This window comes from Oncorhynchus gorbuscha, linkage group LG03 (assembly GCF_021184085.1).
Source record: "Oncorhynchus gorbuscha isolate QuinsamMale2020 ecotype Even-year linkage group LG03, OgorEven_v1.0, whole genome shotgun sequence".
In the NCBI taxonomy this organism is placed as follows: Eukaryota; Metazoa; Chordata; class Actinopteri; order Salmoniformes; family Salmonidae; genus Oncorhynchus; species Oncorhynchus gorbuscha.
In genome coordinates, this window is record NC_060175.1 from 97,245,551 (window position 1) to 97,271,185 (window position 25,635).

At 43.0% G+C, this 25,635-nt stretch overlaps 1 protein-coding gene across 1 annotated transcript in view; it reads right to left on the reverse strand.

Annotated features, from left to right (window-relative positions):
• Positions 1–2,759: 2,759 nt before the first annotated feature.
• LOC124032330 (copine-9-like) overlaps positions 2,760–25,635 on the reverse strand; it is a 77,711-nt gene continuing 54,835 nt past the window's right edge. Inside the window, exons 10-21 of the mRNA XM_046344648.1 lie at positions 25,443–25,547; positions 24,663–24,704; positions 24,500–24,575; positions 22,632–22,685; positions 22,438–22,499; positions 22,122–22,168; positions 20,452–20,633; positions 12,590–12,717; positions 8,182–8,284; positions 8,002–8,059; positions 7,051–7,124; positions 2,760–6,824 (exon numbers count right to left, since the gene is read on the reverse strand). Coding sequence (XP_046200604.1) covers positions 6,642–6,824; positions 7,051–7,124; positions 8,002–8,059; positions 8,182–8,284; positions 12,590–12,717; positions 20,452–20,633; positions 22,122–22,168; positions 22,438–22,499; positions 22,632–22,685; positions 24,500–24,575; positions 24,663–24,704; positions 25,443–25,547 — 1,114 coding nt within the window. The 3' untranslated portion in view covers positions 2,760–6,641. The remainder of the gene's footprint in view (positions 6,825–7,050; positions 7,125–8,001; positions 8,060–8,181; positions 8,285–12,589; positions 12,718–20,451; positions 20,634–22,121; positions 22,169–22,437; positions 22,500–22,631; positions 22,686–24,499; positions 24,576–24,662; positions 24,705–25,442; positions 25,548–25,635) is intronic.

The following is a 25,635-nucleotide window of genomic DNA, read 5'->3' on the forward strand; positions in this document are numbered from 1 at the left end:
ATATGTTATGGGCATTACAATCCAAGACATATGTTATGGTCATTACAATACAATGACATATGTTATGGGCATTACAATCCAATACATATGTTATGGGCATTACAATCCAAGACATATGTTATGGGCATTACAATCCAAGACATATGTTATGGTCATTACAATCCAAGACATATGTTATGGGCATTACAATCCAAGACATATGTTATGGGCATTACAATCCAAGACATATGTTATGGTCATTACATTATGTTATGGGCATTACACAAATACATATGTTATGGGCATTACAATCCAAGACATATGTTATGGTCCAATACATATGTTATGGGCATTACAATCCAATACATATGTTATGGTCATTACAATCCAATACATATGTTATGGGCATTACAATCCAATACATATGTTATGGGGCATTACAATCCAAGACATATGTTATTCATTACAATCCAATACATATGTTATGGGCATTACAATCCAATACATATGTTATGGGCATTACAATCCAATACATATGTTATGGGCATTACAATCCAAGACATATGTTATGGTCATTACAATCCAATACATATGTTATGGTCATTACAATCCAATACATATGTTATGGGCATTACAATCCAATACATATGTTATGGTCATTACAATCCAATACATATGTTATGGTCATTACAATCCAATACATATGTTATGGGCATTACAATCCAATACATATGTTATGGGCATTTTACATATGTTATGGGCATTTCCAAGACATATGTTATGGTCAGACATATGTTATGGGCATTACAATCCAAGACATATGTTATGGTCATTACAATCCAAGACATATGTTATGGGCCAGGATTCAATCCAAGACATATGTTATGGGCATTACAATCCAATACATATGTTATGGTCATTACAATCCAATACATATGTTATGGGCATTACAATCCAATACATATGTTATGGTCATTACAATCCAATACATATGTTATGGGCATTACAATCCAATACATATGTTATGGTCATTACAATCCAATACATATGTTATAGACATTACAATCCAAGACATATGTTATGGTCATTGTGGCTTTTAAAGGCCATTTCCGATTGAGCAGACAATACGCAGCGTTTACCGTGAATGGGATCTCTACGAACGTGGGAACATTGCCTTTAAAAACCCACAATGCCTAAAATCCCGAGATCGGTTTGAATCCCAGCCTTAGGTATTTGAAGACCACAGGAATGGATCTCAAGGCATGCATACTGTGTGAATTTCAACATCTTAACCAGACCGCCAACTCACAGACATGATGGGTTTACAAAAAGGTTTATTTTATGTGCATACATTTAGCATTTTACATGACTAAGGGCTCTCTTTTGATAGAGCTCCCTCCCACCTTCTGTAGCCTATAAATGTGTAATAATCTCTCAAATTAAATCAAGATGATTGAATCATATCCAATATGGTAAACTAAAGTTATTCACATGAGTTGGCTGTCCCTGGTTGAAATACATGAGTTGGCTGTCCCTTGGTTGAAACACATGAGTTGGCTGTCCTTGGTTGAAACACATGAGTTGGCTGTCCTTGGTTGAAACACATGAGTTGGCTGTCCTTGGTTGAAACACATGAGTTGGCTGTCCTTGGTTGAAACACATGAGTTGGCTGTCCTTGGTTGAAATACATGAGTTGGCTGTCCTTGGTTGAAATACATGAGTTGGCTGTCCTTGGTTGAAATACATGAGTTGGCTGTCCTTGGTTGAAACACATGAGTTGGCTGTCCTTGGTTGAAACACATGAGTTGGCTGTCCTTGGTTGAAACACATGAGTTGGCTGTCCTTGGTTGAAATACATGAGTTGGCTGTCCTTGGTTGAAATACATGAGTTGGCTGTCCTTGGTTGAAATACATGAGTTGGCTGTCCTTGGTTGAAATACATGAGTTGGCTGTCCTTGGTTGAAATACATGAGTTGGCTGTCTCTGGTTGAAATACATGAGTTGGCTGTCCTTGGTTGAAATACATGAGTTGGCTGTCCTTGGTTGAAATACATGAGTTGGCTGTCTCTGGTTGAAATACATGAGTTGGCTGTCCTTGGTTGAAATACATGAGTTGGCTGTCCTTGGTTGAAATACATGAGTTGGCTGTCCTTGAAATACATGAGTTGGCTGTCTCTGGTTGAAATACATGAGTTGGCTGTCCTTGGTTGAAATACATGAGTTGGCTGTCCTTGGTTGAAATACATGAGTTGGCTGTCCATTTGGTTGAAATACATGAGTTGGCTGTCCTGGTTGAAACACATGAGTTGGCTGTCTCTGGTTGAAACACATGAGTTGGCTGTCCTGGTTGAAACACATGAGTTGGCTGTCCTTGGTTGAAATACATGAGTTGGCTGTCCTTGGTTGAAATACATGAGTTGGCCGTCTCTGGTTGAAATACATGAGTTGGCTGTCATTGGTTGAAACACATGAGTTGGCTGTCTCTGGTTGAAACACATGAGTTGGCTGTCTCTGGTTGAAACACATGAGTTGGCTGTCTCTGGTTGAAACACATGAGTTGGCTGTCCTTGGTTGAAACACATGAGTTGGCTGTCCTTGGTTGAAATACATGAGTTGGCTGTCCTTGGTTGAAATACATGAGTTGGCTGTCCTTGGCTTGAGTTGGCTGTCCTTGGTTGAAATGAGTTGGCTGTCCTTGGTTGAAATACATGAGTTGGCTGTCCTTGGTTGAAATACATGAGTTGGCTGTCCTCATGAGTTGGCTGTCCTTGTTGAAATACATGAGTTGGCTGTCCTTGGTTGAAATACATGAGTTGGCTGTCCTTGGTTGAAATACATGAGTTGGCTGTCCTTGGTTGAAATACATGAGTTGGCTGTCCTTGGTTGAAATACATGAGTTGGCTGTCCTTGGTTGAAATACATGAGTTGGCTGTCCTTGGTTGAAATACATGAGTTGGCTGTCCTTGGTTGAAATACATGAGTTGGCTGTCCTTGGTTGAAATACATGAGTTGGCTGTCCTTGGTTGAAATACATGAGTTGGCTGTCTCTGGTTGAAATACATGAGTTGGCTGTCCTTGGTTGAAATACATGAGTTGGCTGTCCTTGGTTGAAATACATGAGTTGGCTGTCCTTGGTTGAAATACATGAGTTGGCTGTCCTTGGTTGAAATACATGAGTTGGCTGTCCTTGGTTGAAACACATGAGTTGGCTGTCCTTGGTTGAAATACATGAGTTGGCTGTCCTTGGTTGAAATACATGAGTTGGCTGTCCTTGGTTGAAACACATGAGTTGGCTGTCGTTGGTTGAAACACCGGAAATGGATAAATGCACAATCCATTTGACACAAATCACAACGAATTACTACGTTTACATTCATAACACATCAAATGTGAAGACACCCTGATAGAAAAAGTGACCTTCTACTTCCTAGCGTAGTACTGTAACAAACTCTTCATTTGATGTTCCTATTTACAATGGATGGACATTCAAATCACATCCGTTGCATTATACATCTGCATAGAGAGACAACATAGTATTTACATTAATTTATCTATTCACACCTGTTGTTCTAAACACTAACTAAATCCTATGGTGTAAAACATTTAGCATTCTCTGTTTGAAGGGAATGAAGTTGATCAAGAGGAGAATGTTAAGTAACACAAGTGAAATGCATATTAAGATATATATTTTTTCAGCTGTAGTGGACAGTGACCAAACATCATCATCAAACACCAAGAACAAGGATTGTATAGTATAAGTCACAGCATGCGAACTCTCCTATTCACTGCACAAGACAAGGTATGATCAAGAGATGCACAACTTACTGTGGCACACACACATACATCCCTAGCCACACTGACAAGACATGGCTTTGCAAAGTGAGGGATTGTAAGGCCACACAATAGTCCACATATTCAGTTAACCAGTATAGCATGAGCCAGGGTCAACCCAACCTCACCGTACAGGAGCCAGGGTCAACCTCACCTCACCGTACAGGAGCCAGGGTCAACCCAACCTCACCATACAGGAGCCAGGGTCAACCTCACCTCACCGTACAGGAGCCAGGGTCAACCTCACCTCACCGTACAGGAGCCAGGGTCAACCTCACCTCACCGTACAGGAGCCAGGGTCAACCTCACCTCACCGTACAGGAGCCAGGGTCAACCTCACCTCACCGTACAGGAGCCAGGGTCAATCTCACCTCACCGTACAGGAGCCAGGGTCAATCTCACCTCACCATACAGGAGCCAGGGTCAACCTCACCTCACCGTACAGGAGCCAGGGTCAACCTAACCTCACTTCACCGTACAGGAGCCAGGGTCAACCTCACCTCATCTCAACCAAACCTCACCGTACAGGAGCCAGGATCAACCCAACCTCACTATACAGGAGCCAGGGTCAACCTAACCTCACCTCACCTTACTGTACAGGAGCCAGGATCAACCCAACCTCACTATACAGGAGCCAGGGTCAACCTAACCTAACCTAACCTCACCTTACCGTACAGGAGCCAGGATCAACCCAACCTCACTATACAGGAGCCAGGGTCAACCTAACCTAACCTCACCTTACCGTACAGGAGCCAGGATCAACCCAACCTCACTATACAGGAGCCAGGGTCAACCTAACCTAACCTCACCTTACCGTACAGGAGCGTTATCAACTCAACACATCTACCAGGAAATCATGTCAGTCTGTAGCATCCTCATACTGTACTGAGCTCAGAAGAGCCTCAATTAGCAGTGACCGCTAGGTGGTAGAGCTGAGCCACTCTACAGAACAGTTAGTTGAAAACATTCTTGAATTATTGCTGTATCTTAGTGATTACCTCAGTTTCCTTTCCATCTGATACTGTGCAAATAACATTGAAAGTAGGATGTACAGTGTTATCTCAACATTGGCAACGTGAGGGGGGTGGTCAACTCCTACTGGTGTAAAAAAAATGCTTTGCTATATACATTTTAGGTTGGTGAACATTTTGAGATGGGGATTCTAGTATCCTGCGAGTTTTTTCTGACATGCTTTTTAATGAGGTCACAAAAAGGAGATTTAATGACAGTGTATAATTGATGTCAGAATCAGAACCATAGAAACTATGATCAGAACTAAGCCTGGAGCTTCAGGTGGCAACAGGGTTGCTAACCTGATTTCTCCAATGTATTATGACAACAAGAAATCCAAGAAATCTTTCCTCTCTCTTTCTCCTTTCATTTCTGACAAACACACAAAAAATAAAAACATCAACCAAACAGCTGGAGCCCTACTGTCACAGGCCTGAACCTCCCCTCCCTATCTCTCCTCAACCTCCCCCTACCTCCTCGGTCTCCCTCTCCCTCACTGCAGGAGGGCACTGAGACTGGCATTTCTGTTCCAGCAGGGTGTAATCTGCGCCCAGCATCATCCCATGCTGGGCAGGATGGTATGATAGACAGGGGGGTGAGAATGACTGGCGCTAACGAACATGTGACCTGGGCCCCATGCCAGCCGTGTCAACACTCTCCAGGGCCACATGTTCAGTTGCCAAACGTTTCAGATAGAAATGCCTTGAATAGAGCCAACATGATTGCTTGTTTTACATGTCGGGAAGGCATGCTTGTTCTACATAACATATTTCTATCCGAACGTTCCAAAACGCTGTGTCCTGCTGAACCGACCCCTAGTTCATGACACAAGACCTGCTTCAAATCAATCATCAACAAAACAAACACATAAAGTTTGCCCAGGACAACCTCTTCATTCACCTCCCTAAAGACAGTCAACTGCACTCATGTGTTTTGGTGCTTGGTTTTTATAAATCACTCTGAGTCATTTAGTTTCAGAAAATCGAATGAAAGGCAACAGAAAACACCCATTGTGCATTATAACATGACACTCAGAGAGAGGGAGTGGATACAGTAATTGAAGAAGATTGTGTGTGGAGGTGTGGGCTGAAAGCAACATGTCAAGTTTGTTTACCAAATCAATAAATCAGCAATGATTACATTTTACATTACATTTAAGTAATTTAGCAGACGCTCTTATCATTGATTGAAGTTTTTTTTACCTGTTCTCTCCAGTTTATGGCTAAGCTGCTTTGCATATACAGTGCCCTCAGAAATTATTTTTCCACATTTTGTTGTGTTACAAAGTGGGGTTAAAATTGATTTCATTGTCATTTTTTTTATTTGAATTTTATTTCAATTGACTGATTTCCTTATATGAACTGTAACTCAGTAAAATCTTTGAAATTGTTGCATGTTGCGTTTATATTTTTGTTCAGTATATTTTCTATATCAATAACTTTCACAGACTGTAAACTCCTCCCTCTGCATATGCTTGTGAACGTTGTAAGTATACAGCATGGCATCACGGCATAGTCAGTTATATTTCTCCCTTCTCTTCAGAAGTGACAGTGCTTGTGGCTATTGCTTTGGGTGCTCAATCTATCCGCCCCTACGTGTCCAATGGCACAATGTATGAATACATTCATTCTGTGTGTAGATATAAACTGTGTTAAGCATGCGCAGTTGTAGGGGGGAGGCGACATCGGCTTGCAGTGAAATGGCAGTGGCATAGGGTTAAAAGAGATGAGGGAGATGTCAAGTGTGTGTGTGAGCATCAAATATGTGTAGACCCAAGGGGGGGGGGGGTTGAAAGGTGCTGTCCCACTACAGTGGGGGTGTCAGATGTGCCTGTGGAGGTCGGGCAGGTCTGAGGTGGTGAGGGCGGGCCGGGGCTCGATGCCTCTGGTCTTCATGAACCCCAGCAGCTGCTCGGGGATCTCAGCCAGCACGTCCTTAGCCAGCCGGGCCATGCTCAGGACCTGGTTCCCCGACCGGTCCATGTAGTCCCGGAAAGGAACGAACTGTAGGGGGGTTGGGGGGGACAATGACAGGGACAGGACACACTGTAGTAGAGCACGGGAAGTCCTCCCTAACGTCTGGGAGAATAAACTTGTTGGTTCTTGTGAATAAATACATGACTGTATCAGAACTACTACAGCGTGTGGTTTTCCTTCTGTCAAATAGAACGTTATTGCACGTACATAAATGTACACACAAACATTTATCGGTTGTCTGGCCACAACCTACCTGCACAATGTCTCTTTCAGCAAAGTGCCCCCTGAAGGACACTCTGACCTCATCGCCATCTAGCTCCTCCATGGCTAGACAGAGAGGGGGGTAAGGTCCAAGCAAATAATAGAAAAACAAAGATAGGGAACACAAGTCAGTTTGACACGATACATGACACATTTTCAGACTAGCACTCCTGGGAACAGATCAAGTCAAACCTTCTGCAGATACTAGAATGGGACTGTTAAGTGCTGCTAGCAGTTATTTAAAATCAGACTAACCAGTTAAAGGACCGTCGACCCATTGATACTGCGTGGCTCAGTTGGTGGAGCATAACGCCAGGGTTGTGTGTTCGACTCCCATGGAGGACCAGTATGAACAAATATAAAAATGTATACACACTACTGTAAGTTGCTCTGGATAAGAGCGTCTGGATAACACTAAAATGTCAAATGAAAAGAAGGGTAATTCTAATGGTCTTACAGAACATCTCATTGAGTCTGATACTGAGACAGATCAACCCTGACATAAAGAAGTTTTCATAACCGCACACAATTCCCAGATACACACAGGATCGGACAAATAAACCAGACAAGCACACAGACACACATTTTCTCACAAAGCTACTGGTGAAGAGTGGCTTCCCTGTGCTGCTAACAGGCAGTCTGACCGTGTGACCTGAGCAATTCTTGGCTGACTTCAATGCGTTCGATTGTCTAACCAAGGGGAACATTTAGCCAAATCGAGCGCAGATGATGCCTAGGATTATGCTTAGGTGGGCTGGAACGGAGACTCCCCTCCCTCCCTTCGTTAAGGAGACATTGATCTGAAGAGGGCCAGGATACTTGACTCTGCAACACTGATTTTCTAAAGGAACCCTCAAAGGAGAAAAGCTCCTTATAAGTAGTCCAATAACAGCTGACAGGAGAGTTTGCTCCTCTGTTCTACCTCTAGGGGCGCCATGCTCACCGTCAAACTCTGCAGGTCCGACCCCGATGATGATGATGGACATGGGGAGAGCAGCTGCCTGTAGGGAGAGAAAGAACTAGGAGTTACAGACAGACAGTAGTAGGCTATGCTTGGTTTGCAGACAGCCGCAACTCAGAACAATACACTGTCCGCAGATAAGATGAACTGTACTGTACTCACATTGACTACAGCCTCCTTGGTCTGCAGCATGTCAGAGATAACTCCGTCTGTGATCATCAACAACACAAAATACTGAGAGCCATCCGTCACATCCTGCGCAGACCTGAGGGGAACACGCACGCACACACTGGAGAGTTCAAACTCAGGGAGGACTGTGTGCCTAAATGGGATTGAGAGTATGTGTGTTAATGTCAATTTATGTCATGGCAAATGTTTACAGCCTCTCACTAGAGACTAAACGAAGGACCGTTTTCCAGTGAGCCTTGACCCTTTGACCTCTGTAATTACCCAGCAGTCACCTCTCATCTCACAACGAGAGGATCGACCCCCCATCAAAAAAATAAATATATAAAAAAATACAAGAGAAAAATGTCACGTGGTTTTTTTCCAAAACAATTTTCATCAAGAGAGCCACAGGCACTGCAAGAAATAAAATGAACAACAGAGAGACTAGATACATTTCAGGTCCAATCTGTTATTATGTTAGACAAGCTCCAAGACATGTGTCACAGTTGTTTGTCTGTAGGCCATCGACAAAGTCCTCCCTGGACTTTCCTTCACCTGGTTTAGGCAAAATACACCCCTAATAAACATGGAATTAAAGTGTTCCACTTAACCGAGTGTAGCATGGATCCTTGTCTGAGACCTTGGCTGAATGAGGGCTTTACAGTGCTCTGACATATCTAAGAGCCAGGTAGCAGTGTGCTGTGAGGGTCTAGGGATGAGACACAGGGGCTGTGACACAGGGGCTGGTTATTACAGCACACAGAATAATTAAAAAACAAACCCCTTGCCTTTCATATTGAACCTTTATTTAACTAGGCAAGTCAGTCAAGAACAAATTCTTATTTACAATGACTGCCTAACCCAGCCAAACCTGGACGACGCTGGGCCAATTGCGCGCCGCCCTATGGGACTCCCAATCACGGCCGGATGTGAAACAGCCTGGATTTGAACCGGGGACTGTGGTGACACCTCTCGCACTCTGATGCATTGCCTTAGACCGCTGCGCTACTCAGGAGCCCCCTGAGTGATACTGTGTCATGGATGGTCAGTCCTTGCATCCATCCATAGCTATGTCTATAAATTTGACAGTGGTTACATTTCTCCAGGCCCATCCATCAGCTGTTTACCAAACAGGTGAGGGGATAATGCCTTATTATTTATACTGCTGATTGACACTTTAAGATAGCTAGGTCCACCACATAGTAAACATTTTCTCCGCTCAATAAAGCAGCTCAGAAAAGTCAAGGCAGTTTTTACATTTTAGTCATTTAGCAGACACTCCTATACAGAGCAACATAGTACATACATTTTTATACTTTTTTACATTTTTTATTCTGCTCCCCCGTAGGAATCAAACCCACAACCCTGGCATTGGAAGTGCCATGCTGTACCAACTGAGCCACAGTTAGTATGAAAAGACAAGTAGTTAGTATGAAAAGGCCTTTATGAAGTTGAATGTGATTGCTTAAATATGTTTATTTTGTTATTGTGTGATGAATGATATTGTTTTGTTCAGATGTGTATGTTTTATTATTCTGTTTTAGGTTCAATCATTTTTTTTTTAGATCTAACCATATATTGTTTGTTTACATTTACTTTGTTTACAAACATTGGAGTAAAACAAGCACATATTTTGGATTCTGATGGGGTACGACAGTTGAATAACGTTCATCAGGCATTTATAAGTTATAATCTTCAAGAATCAATGGGTACATATCATTAAAGGTCTGAGCATGAAAAAAATCATGTTTTTCATGAAATTGGATGATATTTGAATGAAGGAAACCTAGATCAAAGTATAATGACCAAAGCATGAAAAATGACTGTTGCTTCTACAGTGGGGAGAACAAGTATTTGATACACTGCTGATTTTGCAGGTATTCCTACTTACAAAGCATGTAGAGGTCTGTAACCTTTATCATAGGTACACTTCAACTGTGAGAGACGGAATTTGATCCCTGATGTCCTTACACAGCTTTCTGGATTTGGCCATTGTGGAGTGGTTGGAGACTGTTTGATTGTGTGGACAGGTGTCTTTTATACAGGTAACTGGTTCAAACAGGTGCAGTTAATACAGGTAATGAGTGGAGAACAGGAGGGATTCTTAAAGAAAAACTAACAGGTCTGTGAGAGCTGGAATTCTTACTGGTTTGTAGGTGATCAAATACTTATGTCATGCAATAAAATGCAAATTAACTACTTAAAAATCATACAATGTGATTTTCTGGTTTCTATTTTTAGATTCCGTCTCTCACAGTTCAAGTACCTATGATAAAAAATTACAGACCTCTACATGCTTTGTAAGTAGGAAAACCTGTAAAATCGGCAGTGTATCAAATACTTGTTCTCCCCACTGTACATTGATCAATTCTGTTTACCTCCTCCATGTCAAACACTTGGATTCATTATTAAGGGGACTAGGTGACATCACCTTACCTCTCATTTTAATACACCAACGGTAACATGATATTCTCTTATCTAATTTAATTTAAATAAGTGTCGGCTTATATAAAACAAAATGATATCACTGACGCAAATGTCAATGTTTGAGTTGCTTTGTGTTTCACCAAATTAGCTTGAGATGATTTGACTGCAACACTGCTCAATGCATCCAAGTTGCTTGACATAGGCGTTTCAAAGAGCGGTCAGTCAAGGCGAGATCATGAATGTAAGCTCCCCACCCTTTCAGCCGGTCTTTACAAATGTCCTGGTAGTTAGCCATGAGAAAAATATATTTTTCAGAATGACTGTTCAGAACCATTCATTTCTAAGTCCAAAAATGGATTTAGCAACTGCTGATTACCCCTTTAAGATGAATGCACTCGCTGTAAGTTACTCTGGTACGTCTGCCAAATGACTAAAAGGTTCATTGTAATTATTCTGGTAAATTTACACATCTGCTAGAATGGCCTTCCAATGCCATGTCGTCTTCAATTTCCCATCACATGGTCAGTAACCTGAATGAAATTAAAAAAATAAATCTTAGCCAGAGCTCTCTTGAAATGACTGCTTACACGACTTGAGAAGCACCAAAAACTTCTAAACCAGTTGTTTTGTTTATTCCCCAAAAATGATCCCATAAAATTACTCCCTGCTTCCCTGTTTCGGAACTACCAGAAACTTCTTAATGACACTTGAGGAATCAAATGCTCTCAGCACACATGAAGACTACTCTGAGCAGAAGCTACAGAATAACATCACTAGTCTGAAATACACATTATTGAAATATTTCTCCAGACACCTCCACATTGTACTTTTGCTGCAGCAATCTGCTAGAGGGAGAGGGAGAGCAGCAGTCTGCTAGAGGGAGAGGGAGAGCAGCAGTCTGCTAGAGGGAGAGGGAGAGCAGCAGTCTGCAAGATGGAGAGGGAGAGCAGCAGTCTGCTAGAGGGAGAGCAGCAGTCTGCTAGAGGGAGAGGGAGAGAAGCAGTCTGCTAGAGGGAGAGGGAGAGCAGCAGTCTGCTAGAGGGAGAGCAGCAGTCTGCTAGAGGGAGAGCAGCAGTCTGCTAGAGGGAGAGGGAGAGCAGCAGTCTGCTAGAGTGAGAGCAGCAGTCTGCTAGAGTGAGAGCAGCAGTCTGCTAGAGGGAGAGTGAGAGCAGCAGTCTGCTAGAGGGAGAGTGAGAGCAGCAGTCTGCTAGAGGGAGAGTGAGAGCAGCAGTCTGCTAGAGGGAGAGTGAGAGCAGCAGTCTGCTAGAGGGAGAGGGAGAGCAGCAGTCTGCTAGAGGGAAAGTGAGAGCAGCAGTCTGCTAGAGGGAGAGTGAGAGCAGCAGTCTGCTAGAGGGAGAGCAGCAGTCTGCTAGGGGGAGAGTAGCAGTCTGCTAGAGGGAGAGTAGCAGTCTGCTAGAGGGAGAGCAGCAGTCTGCTAGAGGGAGAGGAGAGCAGCAGTCTGCTAGAGGGAGAGTGAGAGCAGCAGTCTGCTAGAGGGAGAGTGAGAGCAGCAGTCTGCTAGAGGGAGAGGGAGAGCAGCAGTCTGCTAGAGGGAGAGCAGCAGTCTGCTAGAGGGAGAGCAGCAGTCTGCTAGAGGGAGAGTGAGAGCAGCAGTCTGCTAGAGGGAGAGCAGCAGTCTGTTAGAGGGAGAGCAGCAGTCTGTTAGAGGGAGAGCAGCAGTCTGTTAGAGGGAGAGCAGCAGTCTGTTAGAGGGAGAGCAGCAGTCTTGCAAGAGAGGGGAAAACATCAGTCTGCTAGTCAGAAAGGGAGAAAGCATTGTTGCCTAGGGGTGAAAAAGTCTGGAAGAGAACACAGCTTCAAGTACATAGTTTAGCCTTGCAACTCCAGGGGATGTGTGTTTCTACTCTAGTATGTATGAATGTGCTGCTATGTGAACCATTAGGCAGCAGTGTTCTGTATTGTCTCCTGGGATCATAATGAACATATATGGTCTAGCCCATTGTAATCTCCTTACCGTGCCACTTGGTTGATGACTGGAGAGAAGTTGGTGGGTCCGTAGAGTTGGACCGTCCTGAGGCTCTGGAAGTACGCCTCCAATACTCCCTCTATCCCCACACAGTTTGGGTTTTCATTGTCACCACTCTGCAAGGAACAGGAAGAGATGCACGTCACCATGTCAGCCTTTACGTACTTCAAGACATTCAGTTATCAATAACGCCATGGGAAATTGTTTCACCGTTGATCCAAACCTCAACCATCAACCCACTTTTTACACATCCACTTCTTTCAATGACAAGGCTCAGCATAAGTAAGATCTAAATGTGCATTGTGGTAATAACAATAAAAAGTCAAGTGCCTGCCACAAAAAAATTGTAAATAATGAACAAGGTTCTATTTATAATTAATATGGGACGTTAATATTCCACTAGCCACTGGAGAGCGACCAGCCCTGTTCACGGAGCTCCTGTGCTTGTTGTTGTCGTGCGGGTCCTTCTGTAGCTCAGTTGGTAGAGCATGGCGCTTGTAACGCCAGGGTAGTGGGTTCGATTCCCGGGACCACCCATACGTAGAATGTATGCACACATGACTGTAAGTCGCTTTGGATAAAAGAGTCTGCTAAATGGCATTTATTATTATTATTGTTGTTGTTGTTTGGGAAGTAATTCTGCAGGTCAGAGAGAGACAGAAAGCTGTTGGCTTGACAACAGCAGCCAGCGGAACAGAGCCTGTGATTGGAGAGGCTCCTCAGGAGGAAGTGAGAGGATGCTGGGAGTCCCCCGCAAGGCTGGGAGATGAGCCGGCTGCTGAGCGCGTGTGGCCAGCTGTCACCGAGGCGATGAGGTTCGGCCCCTGCGCCACACCCTGTCCTCACTCAGGTCCTCACAGCTCTCACAGCTGCATTGAGACAATGTCTGGACACGCTTACTGCTGGTGGTGAAGAGATCTGATCCTACAGACAGACACCTTCAGGGGTGACCTTGAGACGTTCACTTACAGTATATACACCGAACAAAAATATAAACGCAACATACAATCATTTCAAAGATTTTACTGAGTTAATGTTCCTATGAGGAAATAAATGCATTAGGGCCTAATCTTAAACGTTTACCTAAAATAAATTATTTCTCAGATAATTCAGTTTCAGAAGAAAAATACATTGTGACAATGTACACTGAACAAAAATAAACGCCACATGGTAACATGTACCCTCATAATGGGCCTCAGGATCTCATCATGGTATTTTTGTGCATTCAAATTGCCATCGATAACATGCAATTGTGTTTGTTGTCCGTAGCTTATGCCTGCCTATACCATAACCCCACCGCCACCATGGGGCAATCTGTTCACAATGTTAACATCAGCAAACCGCTCACCGGTTGGACGTACTGACAAATTCTCTAAAATGACATTGGAGGGGGCCTCCCGAGTGGCACAGTGGTCTAAGGCACTGCATCTCTGTGCTAGTTGTGCCACTAGAGATTCTGGGTTTGAGTCCAGGTTCTGTCGCAGCCGACCGCGACCGGGGGACGCATGGGGCGGCGCACAATTGGCCCAGCATCATCGGGGTTTGGCCGGTAGGGATGTCCTTGTCCCATCGCACACTCCTGTGGTGGGCCGGGCACAGTGCACGCTAACATGGTCGCCAGGTGTACGGTGTTTCCTCCTACATATTGGTGCAGCTGGCTTCCGGGTTAAGGGGGCATTGTGTCAAGAAGCAGTACAGCTTGGTTGGGTTGTGTTTCGGAGGACGCACGGCTCTCGACCTTCGCCTCTCGCGAGTCCGTACAGTAGCTGTAGCAATGAGACAAGACTGTAACTACAAATTGGATACCACGGAATTGGGGAGAAAAATAGGTAAACATTTTTTTTATTTTGATAAATAAAATAAAATGAAATTGGAGGCAATTTATGATAGAGAAATTAACATTGAATTCTATGGCAACAGCTCTGGTGGACATTCCTGCAGTCAGCATGCCAATTGCACGCTGCCTCAAAGCAAGAGACATCTGTGGCTTTGTGTTGTGTGACGCACTTTAGAGTGGCCGTTTATTGTCCCCCAGCACAAGGTGCACCTGTGTAATGATCATTTTTGTACGTATGGGACATTTCCGGGATCTTTTATTTCAGGCTCATGAAACATGGGACCAGCACTTTACATGTGGCGTTTAGATTTTTGTTCAGTGTACATTGTCATAATGTCCTTTTCTTCTGAATCTGAATTATCTGAGAAATAAACGTTTACGTAAAATACATTAAGTGGAGAGAAAGTATTTGAAGCCAAACAATGGAAATGTACAGAGTAACTTTTATTTGTCTGCCAGTCTCTCTCTATTTGTTTTTTCATCATTCTTTTTTCTCTCCATATACTTCACTGTGTGCTGCAATGGCCAAAAACCTCTCTGCACCCTGCCAGACACATTCCAGCACCTTCCCAGCCCGTGATTGAACCCAGCTGAGGCTCTTAGGCCAAACAAGGGCATGATTGACAGCACAATCAACCCCATCCCTTTAAAACGCCACTCTTATCCTGAAACCGAGTCGCCAATTTGATTGAATATGGCCCTGACACAGTGTTCTCTCTGGCATTTCCTCCCACTTTCCTTCCCTGCCTCCTTTTCCTGCCTCTCCCACACATGAAACACAGATTATAGCACACACTCACACTAACAACTACACACATTAACACACACACAGACTCACCCTCCACACACACACACACACACACACACACACACACACACACACACACACACACACACACACACACACACACACACACACACACACACACACACACACACACACACACACACACACACACACACACACACACACACACACACACACACACACACACACACACACACACACACACACACACACCTACCTACTACTATAGGTGTATTGAAGGTGCTAATAGGAGAAGTACAGTATGAGGATCTGATATATGATACTAGAAGTGTTTTACTCTAATCTGATACATGATACATTATACTAGAGGTGTTTTACTCTAATCTGATACATGATACTAGAGGTGTTTTACTCTAATCTGATACATGATACATTATACTAGAGGTGTTTTACTCTAATCTGATACATGATACTAGAGGTGTTTTACTCTAATCTGATACATGATACATGATACTAGAGGTGTTTTACTCTAATCTGATACATGATACTAGAGGTGTTTTACTCTAATCTGATACATGATACTAGAGGTGTTTTACTCTAATCTGATACATGATACATGATACTAGAGGTGTTTTACTCTAATCTGATACATGATACAATAAGTGTTTTACTCTAATCTGATACATGATACTAGAGGTGTTTTACTCTAATCTGATACATGATACTAGAGGTGTTTTACTCTAATCTGATTCATGATACTAGAGGTGTTTTACTCTAATCTGATACATGATACATGAGGTGTTTTACTCTAATCTGATACATGATACAATAAATGTTTTACTCTAATCTGATACATGATACTAGAGGTGTTTTACTCTAATCTGATACATGATACAATAAGTGTTTTACTCTAATCTGATACATGATACTAGAGGTGTTTTACTCTAATCTGATACATGATACTAGAGGTGTTTTACTCTAATCTGATTCATGATACTAGAGGTGTTTTACTCTAATCTGATACATGATACTAGAGGTGATTTTGTTTTACTCTAATCTGATACATGATACTAGAGGTGTTTTACTCTAATCTGATACATGATACTAGAGGTGTTTTACTCTAATCTGATTCATGATACTAGAGGTGTTTTACTCTAATCTGATACATGATACTAGAGGTGTTTTACTCTAATCTGATTCATGATACTAGAGGTGTTTTACTCTAATCTGATACATGATACTAGAGGTGTTTTACTCTAATCTGATACATGATACTAGAGGTGTTTTACTCTAATCTGATACATGATACTAGAGGTGTTTTACTCTAATCTGATACATGATACTAGAGGTGTTTTACTCTAATCTGATACATGATACTAGAGGTGTTTTACTCTAATCTGATTCATGATACTAGAGGTGTTTTACTCTAATCTGATACATGATACTAGAGGTGTTTTACTCTAATCTGATACATGATACTAGAGGTGTTTTACTCTAATCTGATACATGATACTAGAGGTGTTTTACTCTAATCTGATACATGATACTAGAGGTGTTTTACTCTAATCTGATACATGATACTAGAGGTGTTTTACTCTAATCTGATACATGATACTAGAGGTGTTTTACTCTAATCTGATTCATGATACTAGAGGTGTTTTACTCTAATCTGATACATGATACATTATACTAGAGGTGTTTTACTCTAATCTGATACATGATACATGATACTAGAGGTGTTTTACTCTAATCTGATACATTATACTAGAGGTGTTTTACTCTAATCTGATACATGATACTAGAGGTGTTTTACTCTAATCTGATACATGATACATGATACTAGAGGTGTTTTACTCTAATCTGATACATGATACTAGAGGTGTTTTACTCTAATCTGATACATGATACTAGAGGTGTTTTACTCTAATCTGATACATTATACTGGAGGTGTTTTACTCTAATCTGATACATGATAGAGGTGTTTTACTCTAATAAATTATACTAGAGGTGTTTTACTCTAATCTGATACATTATACTGGAGGTGTTTTACTCTAATCTGATACATGATAGAGGTGTTTTACTCTAATAAATTATACTAGAGGTGTTTTACTCTAATCTGATACATGATACAATAAGTGTTTTACTCTAATCTGATACATGATACTGGAGGTGTTTTACTCTAATCTGATACATGATACTGGAGGTGTTTTACTCTCATCTGATATCAAATAAAATCTTATTTGTCACATACACATGGTTAGCAGATTTTAATGCGAGTGTAGTGAAATGCTTGTGCTTCTAGTGCCGACCATGCAGTAATATCTAACAAGTAATCTAACCTAACAATTTCACAACAACTACCTTATACACACAAGTGTAAAGGAATAAATAAGAATATGCACATAAATATATATGAATGAGTGATGGCCGAACAGCATAGGCAAGATGCAGGAGATGGTATAGAGTACAGTATATACATATGAGATGAGTAATGTAGGGTATGTAAACATTATATAAAGTGGCATTGTTTAAAGTGGCTAGTGATACAATTATTACATACATTTTTTTATTATTAATGTGGCTAGAGAAGAGTCAGAGTCACTCAATGTTAGGGATGGCTGGTTAACAGTCTGATGGCCTTGAGATTGAAAAACAGCTTTTGTCTCTCGGTCCTCGCTTTGATGCACCTGTACTGACCTCGCCTTCTGGATGATAGCGGGGTGAACAGGCAGTGGCTCAGGTGGTTGTCGTCCTTGATGATCTTTTTGGCCTTCCTGTGACATCGGGTGGTGTAGGTGTCCCGGAGGGCAGGTAGTTTTCCCCTGGTGATGCGTTGTGCAGACCTCACTACCCTCTGGAGAGCCTTACGGTTGTGGGCGGAGCAGTTGCCGTACCAGGCGGTGATACAGCCCGACAGGATGCTCTCGATTGTGCATCTGTCAAAGTTGTGAGTGTTTTTGGTGACAAGCCAAATTTCTTCAGCCTCCTGAGGTTGAAGAGGCGCTGCTGCGTCTTCTTCACCACGCTGTCTGTGTGGATGGACCATTTAAATTTGTCTGTGATGTGTACGCCTATTCTGGGTTTGGGGCGGGAAGCAAATTGGCCTGGGTCTAGGGTGTCAGGTAGGGTGGAGGTGATATGGTCCTTGACTCTCAAAGCACTTCATGATGACGGAAGTAAATGCTACGGGGCGATAGTCATTTAGCTCAGTTACCTTCGTTTTCTTGGGAACAGGAACAATGGTGGCCCTCGTGTAGCATGTGGAAACAGCAGACTGGGATAAGGATTGATTGAATATGTCCGTAAACACACCAGCCAGCTGATATGCGCATGCTATGATGACACGGCTGGGGATGCCGTCTGGGCCGGCAGCCTTGCGAGGGTTAACCCGTTGAAATGTTTTACTCACGTTGGCTGCTGTGAAAGAGAGCCCGCAGGTTTTGGTAGCGGGCCGTGTCAGTGGCACTGTATAGTCCTCAAAGCAAGCAAAGAAGTGGTTTAGTTTGTCTGGGAGCAAGACATCATGGTCCGCGACAGAGCTGGTTTTCCTTGCATTTAAGAGCAGTTGGAGGCCACGGAAGGATAGTTGTATGGCATTGAAGCTGGTGGTTAGTTAACACAGTCTCCAAAGAGGGGCCAGAAGTATACAGAATGGTGTCACCTGTGTAGAGGTGGATCAGAGAATCACCAGCAGCAAGATCGACATCATTGATGTATACAGAGAAGAGAGTCGGCCCGAGAATTGAACCCTGTGGCACCCCCATAGAGACTGCCAGAGATCCGGACAACGGCCCTCCGATTTGACACACTGAACTCTATCAGAGAAGTAGTTGGTAAACCAGGCGAGGCAGTCATTTGAGAAACCAAGGCTGTTTAGTCTGCTGATAAGAATGTGGTGATTGACAGAGTCAAAAGCCTTGGCCAGGGCAATGAATACAGCTGCACAGTATTGTCTCTTACCCTTGGAGGTAATGGTATCATTTAGAACCTTGAGGGTGGCTGAGGTACACCTATGACCTGCTCGGAAACTAGATTGCATAGCGGAGAAGGTACTGTGGGATTCGAAATGGTCGATGATCTGTTTGTTAACTTGGCTTTCGAAGACCTTACAAAGGCAGGGTAGGATTATAGGTCTGTAGCAGTTTGGAGTGTCTAGAGTGTCTCCCCCTTTGAAGAGGGGGATGACCGTGGCAGCTTTCCAATCTTTGGGGATCTCAGACGATACGGAAGAGAGGTTGAACAGGCTAGTAAATAGGGGTTTCAACAATTTCGGCTGATAATTTTTAGAAAAGAGAGTGTCCCGATTGTCTAGCCTTGCTGATTTGTAGGGGTCCAGATGTTGCAGATCTTTCAGAACATCAGCTATCTGGATTTGGGTGAAGGAGAGTTGGGCAAGTTGCTGTGGGGTGAGCAGGGCTGTTGAACAAGGTAAGGGTGGCCAGGTGGAAAGCATGGCCAGCCATAGAAAAATGCTTATTGAAATTCTCAATTATTGTGGATTTATTGGTGGGGACAGTGTTTCCTAGCCTCAGTGCCGTGGGCAGCTGGGAGGAGGTGCTCTTATTCTCCATGGACTTTACAGTCCCAGAACCTTTGGGAGTTTGTGCTGCAGGATGCAAATTTCTGTTTGAAAAAGCTAGCCTTTGCTTTCCTAACTGCCTGAGTATGCTGGTTCCTAACTTCCCTGAAAAGTTGCATTTTGCGGGGGCTATTTGATGCTAATGCCGTACGCCACAGGATGTTTTTGTGCTGGCCAAGGGCAGTCAGGTCTGGAGTGAACCATGGGCTATATCTGTTCCTGGTTCTACATTTTTTGAATGGGGCATTCTTATTTCAGATTGTGAGGAAAGCACTTTTAAAGATTAACCAGGCATCTTCTACTGACGGAATGAGGTCAATATCCTTCCAGGATACCCGGGCCAGGTCGATTAGAGAGGCCTGCTCTCTGAAGTGTTTTACTAGAATCTGATACATGATACTAGAGGTGTTTTACTAGAATATGATTCATGATACAAGAAGTGTTTTACTCTAATCTGGCACATGATACTAGAGATGTTTTACTCTAATCTGATTCATGATACTAGAGGTGTTTTACTCTAATCTGATTCATGATACTAGAGGTGTTTTACTCTAATGTGATACATGATACTAGAGGTGTTTTACTGTAATCTGGTACATGATGTGTACGTCCTTCTGGGTTTGGGACTGCCAGTGTGTCTAATCATAGCAGTGTGTGTGTCTAACCAGAGGGAATGCGTGGGATATCTTTCCATCGGGAGGTAGCTTGGCTCCGAAGCCGTAGGCAGGAAAGAGCTTGTCACTGTCATAGTCCTGGATGATGTCCCCTACAGCCTTCAGGGCCATGGCATACGCATTCATCTGGTACGGGTTCATGTAGTGGAGGGAGGTGGGCTGAGACGGGTCACCTGTCACACAGCACAAATTCAACGAATCAAAAGGATTTTATAAAGCCATTTTTACCACCAGCAATTTTCATAGTGCTTTACAGATACCCAGTTTAAAACCCCAAAGAGCAAGCAGTACAAAGCCACAGTGGCTAGTTAAAACAGACACACACATAGCTACAACTGAAATGAAGCTAGATCCATGTCTGATCCCTGCTGATGCATGTAGTGACCTACAGTAAACCCCTGTTATTGAATATGTGCATAAATGACCTAAATATACTGTATACACAAACTTATGTGGAGACCACTTAAAGTTAGTGGATCCTGCTATTTCAGCCACATCCGTTACTGACAGGTATATACATTAGAGCACACAGCCATGCAATCTCCATTGACAAACATTGGTATTAGAATGGCCTTACTGAAGAGCTCAGTGACTTTCAACATGGCACCATCATAGGATGCCAACTTCCCAACAAGTCAGCTCGTCAAATTTCTGCCCTGATAGAACTGCCCCGGTCAACTGTAAGTGCTGTTATTGTGAAGTGGAAACATAGTGGAGCAACAACGGCTCAACCGCAAAGTGGTAGGCCACTTCAAGCTCACAGAACGGGACCGCCTGAACGGGACCGCTCACTACCGAGTTCCAAACTGCCTCTGGAAGCTACGTCAGCATAAGAACTGTTCGTCGGGAGCTTCATAAAATTGGGTTTCCATGTCAGAGCAGCCGTACACAAGCCTAAGATCACCATGGACAATGCCAAGCATCGGCTGGAGTGGTGTAAAGCTTGCCGACATTGGACATTGTAGCAGTGGAAATGCATTCTCTGGAGTGATGAATCACTCTTTACCATCTGGCAGTGCCAACAAAAATACCTGCCCCAATGCATAGTGTAAAGTTAGGTGGAGAAGACATAATAGTCTGGGGCTGTTTTTCATGGTTCAGGCCCCTTAGTTCCAGTGAAGGGAAATCTTAACGCTACAGCATACACTGACATTCCAGACGAATATGTGCTTCCAACTTTGTGGCAACAGTTTGGGGAAGGCCCTTTCCTGTTTCAGCATGACAATGCCCAGTGCACAAAGCGACGTCCATACAAAAATGCTTTGTCGAGATTGGTGTGGAAGAACTTGACTGGCCTACACAGAGCCCTGACCTCAATTCCATCAAACACCTTTGGGATGAATATGAACGACGACTGCAAGCCAGCCCTAATAGTCCAACATCAGTGCCCAACCTCACTAATGCTCTTGTGGCTGAATGAAAGCAAGTCCATGCAGAAATGTTCCAACATCTAGTGGAAAGCCTTCACAGAAGAGTGGAGGCTGTTACAGCAGCAAAGGGCGGACCAACTCCATATTAATCCCCATGATTTTGGGATGAGATGTTCGACAAGCAGGTGTCCATACTTTTGGTCATGTAGTGTAATTAGTATGCATTTGCAATTCATCTACTGTGTGTTTAAATGTTTTAGATGGCCAATGACCGCCCTGAGCTCCACTTACCATTAGAAGCAGTGAAGTCGATGGCTACTGTGAAGTTGAGTTGTGTCCTGTTGGGAAAGAAGGGGTTGAAAATCATTAAAAAGATAAACTTGATCCAAATTAGAATACTGCCCTCCGAGGACCAAACCTCTTCAACCAGGACGTTGATCAATAGTTTATTGAGCAGTTGTTATATTACTCTTGCCATGACCCTAATTGACTAACTGGTTAGATGAAGCAATGTAAGTCCAAGGCCTGTAATCACGGGGGTTCCCAAGCTGTTTATCCACACAGGCATAGGCTTAATTGACCCTGGGCTAATTAACATTCCACTCACCCGCCTCGGATGAAATCCACAAAGGTATATTCAGACTCCACTTTGAAGGACAGCAGTGTTACCTGATGATAGTAGTGATGGGGGCAGGGGGGGGGGATAGTATGATGACAATAGTGACCCATATAAATCATTACAATGTTGAAGCTGACAGGCAGATAAGCAGAAGGTACTTACCGTGCCAGATAAGTACTTACCGTGCCAGAGTTAATGTATTTCTTTTTCTTGCCCTTCTTTTTCGGATTTAGAACCTGGTTTATGAAAAATAAAAGCATGGATAAGAAAACACAGTAAGTAGTTATTTCAAAAGCAATATGAACTTAAAATGCTTGTGGTAGATATTTTTCATAATGTGTACATGGATGTACACATCTATTCAAGGTACAACATAACAAACAAAACTGAAAGGATATTCATGACAATAATAACCACATATGCATATACTGGTATACAGAGCATTAGAAAAGTAATAAAACCCCTTGACTTCTTCCATTATTTTTTTAAACGTTACAGCCTTATTCTAAAATGTATTAAAAAGTATTTGTCCCTCAATCTACACAAAATACCTCATTAATGACAAAGCAAAAACAGGTTATGAATTTTTGCAAACGTCTTTTTAAATAATCCAATAAAATATAACATGTCCATAAGTATTCAGACCCTTTACTCAGTACTTTATTGACGCACCTTTGGCAGCGATTACAGCCGAAGGTCTTCTTGGGTATGACGCTACAAGCTTGGCCCACCTGTATTTGGGGAGTTTCTCCCATTCTTCTCGGTTGAACCTCCAAAGTTCTGTCAGTTTGGATGACAGAGCTTTTCAGGTCTCTCCAGAGATGTTCGGGGTCAAATCCAGGCTCTGGCTGGGCCAGTTAAGAACATTCAGAGACTTGTCCAGAAGCGTTGTCTTGGCTGTTTGCTTGGAGTTGCTGTCCTGTTGGATGGTGAACCTTCACCCCAGTCTGAGGTCCTGAGCGCTCTGGAACAGGTTTTCATCAATGATCTCATTCTATTTTGCTCCTTTTATCTTTTCCTCGCTCCTGACAAGTCTCCCAGTCCCTGCCGCTAAAAAAAATCCCCACAGCATGATGCTGCCACCACCATGCTCACTGTAGGGGTGGTGCCAGGTTTCCTCCAGACGTGACACTTGGCGTTCAGGTCTAAGAGTTCAATCATGGTTTCATCAGACCAGAGAATATTGTTTCTCATGGTCTGAGAGTCTTTAGGTGCCCTTTGGCAAACTCCATGCGGGCTATCATGTGCCTTTTACTGAGGAGTGGTTTCTGTCTGGCCGCTCTACCATAAAAGCCTGATTGGTGGAGTGCTGCAGAGATGGGAGAACCTTTCAGAAGGACAACCATCTCCACTGAGGAACTCTGGAGCTCTGTTAAAGTGACCATCGGATTATTGGTCACCTCCCTGACCAAGGCCCTTCTCCCCCAATTGCTCAGTTTGGCCGGGCAAACAGCTCTAGGAAGAGGAAGAGTCTTGGTGGTTCCAAACTTCTTCCATTTAAGAATGATGGAGGTCAGTGTTCTTGGGGACCGTCAATGCTGCAGACATTTTTTGGTACCCTTCTCCAGATCTGTGCCTCAACACAATCCTGTCTCGGAGCTCTACGGACAATTCCTTCGTCCTCATACCTTGGATTTTGCTCTGACATGCACTGCCAACTGTCTGACCATATATACATACACAGGAGTGTGCCTTTCCAAATCAATTGAATTTACCATAGGTGGACTCCAATCAAGTTGTAGAAACATCAAGGATGATCAATGGAAACATGATGCACCCGAGCACAATTTCGAGTCGCATAGCAAAGGGTATGAATACTTATGTAAATAAGGTACTTCTGTTTTAAAGTTAATACATTTGCCAAACATTCAAAAAACCTGTTTTCGATTTGTCATTATGGGGTATTGTGTGTCGATTGATGAGGAAATTGTTTTATTTAATCCATTTTAGAAAAAGTCTAATGTAACACAATGTGGGAAAAGTCAAGGGGTCTGAATACTTTCCGAATGCACTGTATGCTACTGAAAATGAACAAATATTTGTGGCTCACCTCATAGACATTAAACTGGTTTTGTCCACGTGAGAAATCTCTGTAACTTGTGGTGAACTCACCAATGAAATCATGGCTGTAGGCAAGAATAACTGACGGCATGAGACACATTCACAAAGCATTTGATATTCATGTGGAAATCAAAAAGCACACAAAAAAATACCTTCCATCTCTGTCCCAGTCATACACATCCACCTTCACTGTTCTAGGACGGGAAACAGAATAAAAACATATTGGAAATACCCTAAAATTAAAGCTGACAGTCTGCACTTTCACCTCATAGTCATTGTATCATTTCAAATCCAAAGTGCTGGAGTACAGAGACAAAACAACAACAACATGTGTCACCGTCCCAATACTTTCAGAGCTCACAGTATTTCATTTGTTCAACATGACCTTTGACACAACCACCATAGATCTATTCCTTCTAAATAAACAGGTGACATTCTGATACATGTTCATGAGAGGTAGGCTTCTGCCTTGTCAACACAACACTGACTCACAGAGACTCCATCAGCATCGTTGACAGTGAATGGTGTGGTAACGTGGTGTGAATACTCTGAGTCAATCCCAATAACACCAGTGCTGGCCCCTAGGAAACCAGGGCCGACTGCTGGCATTATTCTGATCGCCCCCAGTGACTGACAGTTGAAGTCATCATTCTGCTGCTCGTACTGTAGAGGTCCCCCATTGGTTCCCCCAGAAAGTGTCCCAACGTTATTGATACCCTACAACATACCTGACCTGACGAAGGTCCTTGTGTATTGAAACGCTGTCAATAAAGGTAACTGGGAGCATATTCATACACATTTTTTTATGGACGTGCGTATGACCACAATCCTTTCACACAACATAGTCATAGATTGTCCTTCAGGCTGGGGGTGTGACTATCATTGGTCATGCAACCCAAAGCATACTGTCCCTCTGTCCTCTCCACTCTAACCTGTCATAGTCCCCATTACAGAGGGCCCTCACTGGGATGGTGAAGGGCTGCCACACAGGATTCAGTGTGTTCTTAACCACCTCCGTCTTATGACAGATAGTGAACCTGGAACAGAGTTGAAGAGAATGTTACAGAGAGGAACTCACAATGTGCTTAGGTGATATCACTAGCAATCACTAGAGACAATCCCAAG